General features: G+C 41.3%; 1 protein-coding gene across 1 annotated transcript; it reads left to right on the top strand.

Annotated features, from left to right (window-relative positions):
• Positions 1–321: 321 nt before the first annotated feature.
• Positions 322–1,550, top strand: LOC142430315 (serine/threonine-protein phosphatase 4 regulatory subunit 2-like). The gene is made up of 2 exons (XM_075535375.1): positions 322–439; positions 611–1,550. The coding sequence occupies exons 1-2, from the start codon at positions 324–326 to the stop codon at positions 1,548–1,550; spliced, it is 1,056 nt and encodes a 351-aa protein (XP_075391490.1). The 5' UTR covers positions 322–323.
• The last annotated feature ends 438 nt before the right edge of the window (positions 1,551–1,988 follow it).

The following is a 1,988-nucleotide window of genomic DNA, read 5'->3' on the forward strand; positions in this document are numbered from 1 at the left end:
AACAAAATAGACAGACCCAGGCCAATGGCAAGTTTAACAGAAGAAGAAGAAGAAGGAGGAGGAGGAGGAGGAGGAGGAGAAGAGGAACAGGAGGAGGGGGAGGAGGGGGAGGATGCAAGTACCCAGAATAAGAGATGGAAATGGTGACATTGCAACAGAACCAAATGAAATAAAAAAGAATAATAACACACTATTATGAAAACTTGGATTCAAACAAATTTGACAATGAGGGAGGGGGAGGGTGTGGGGGGTGGGGTGGGGAGGCGCTCCGGTCTCAGGGAGACCCGCAGTGGGAGGTGGAGGCTGCGAGGGACTGGGAAACCATGAACGTCGAGGGGCTGCAGGAGGCGCTGGAAGATTTTGAGAAGAGAGGGAAAAAGGAAGTTTGCCCTGTCCTGGATCAGTTTCTTTGCCATGTAGCCAAGACTGGAGAAACAATGATACAGTGGTCCCAATTTAAAGGCTACTTTATTTTCAAACTGGTGAAAGTGATGGATGATTTTAGAACTTCACCTCCTGAACCAAGAGGTCCTCCTAACCCTAATGTCGAATATATTCCCTTTGATGAAATGAAGGGAAAGATACTGAAAATTGTCACTGGATTCAATGGCATCCCTTTTACTATTCAACAACTATGTGAATTGCTAACAGATCCTAGGAGAAACTATACAGGAACAGACAAATTTCTCAGAGGAGTAGAAAATAATGTGATGGTTGTTAGCTGTGTTCATCCTTCATCAGAGAAAAATAATTCTAATAATAGTTTAAATAGAATGAACGGTGTAATGTTTCCTGGAAATTCTCCAAGTCATACTGAGAGGTCTAATATAAATGGTCCTGGAACACCCAGGCCACTTAATCAGTCAAAGGTTTCTTTGTCAGCCCCTATGACAACAAATGGTTTGCCAGAGAACACAGATAGCAAAGAGGCAAATGTACAGCAAAATGAGGACAAAAACCACAGTGACACTCTGTCATCTGAATCAGAAGGTGCCTCTGTGAGCCCTATGAAAAATAAACACCCAGATGAAGATGCTGTGGGAGCTGAAGGGCACAAGGTCAAAAGACTCAGGTTTGACAAAGAAAGTGAAGTAAGAGAGACAGCCAGTCAGACCCCGTCCAGTGCGGCCCCTCCAGTTATGGAAGAAGAAAAGGAAGCACCAGCATCTTCTCCCGATAAGGATAAGGAAAGGAGTTGTACCAGACAGCATGGTGCAGAAGAGGAGGAAGACGAAGAAGAAGGGTCTTTTATGACATCAAGAGAAATGGTCCCAGAAATAAAAAATCAAGAAAAAGAATCAGATGATGCCTTAACTGTGAATGACGTGAGTTCTGAGAAAAATAATCAAATGGAGGAATCTGATGTGTCACAAGCTGAGAAAGATGTATATTCTGAAGGTAGTGAAGACACAGGCCCTGTAAGTAGTGGTTCTGACTGCGTTGAATCAGAGGAATTGGTGGGATCCAGCTCTAGTAAAACTGGAGAGAGTCCCTCGGAGTCGTTCATGGAAAACGACGAAGCCACAGAGGAACCCATGGAACAAGACTAGCTGTTGCGAAACATTGACATGCAGTATTTTACAGACAGTTCTGGTTTTACACTTAAACAACTTTTATGTAATAAAGTGGACTTAGTTTTATGAGAGAAGCAGGTTGTAAAATTAAGTACTTTATGGAATAAATCCTGAAAGAATTGTACATGTAAGAACTGTGAAGAGCAGCTCCTCTGGCCCCTGGTTACTGCTGACTTCTTTTGGTCTGATCAAATCAGTGGTTTGTGTATAGATTATTTTTTAAATTTAGAATTAAAGTTTTTAAACTGGAAGGTAATAATTATAATTTTCAAAACTTTGGAGAGTATCATATTTAGTTCATACATAAGAATTATTTTTGTCTTGTCTCCTGACAGCTCTCACCATTTTCATATTTTGGTCATAGTTTTGGCATTTTAACATGAACTATAGGGTTTCATACTGGTTTCCAGATTT

The sequence above is a fragment of the Tenrec ecaudatus genome, chromosome 17, assembly GCF_050624435.1.
Source record: "Tenrec ecaudatus isolate mTenEca1 chromosome 17, mTenEca1.hap1, whole genome shotgun sequence".
NCBI classification, from domain to species: Eukaryota; Metazoa; Chordata; class Mammalia; order Afrosoricida; family Tenrecidae; genus Tenrec; species Tenrec ecaudatus.

Excerpts from the sequence above, each read along its gene's own strand:
- LOC142430315 (XM_075535375.1), top strand. The coding sequence starts at position 324 with ATGAACGTCGAGGGGCTGCAGGAGGCGCTGGAAGATTTTGAGAAGAGA. Across the intron at positions 440-610 it reads GCCAAGACTGGAGAAACAAT|CATCCCTTTTACTATTCAAC; the intron begins GATACAGTGGTC and ends TGGATTCAATGG.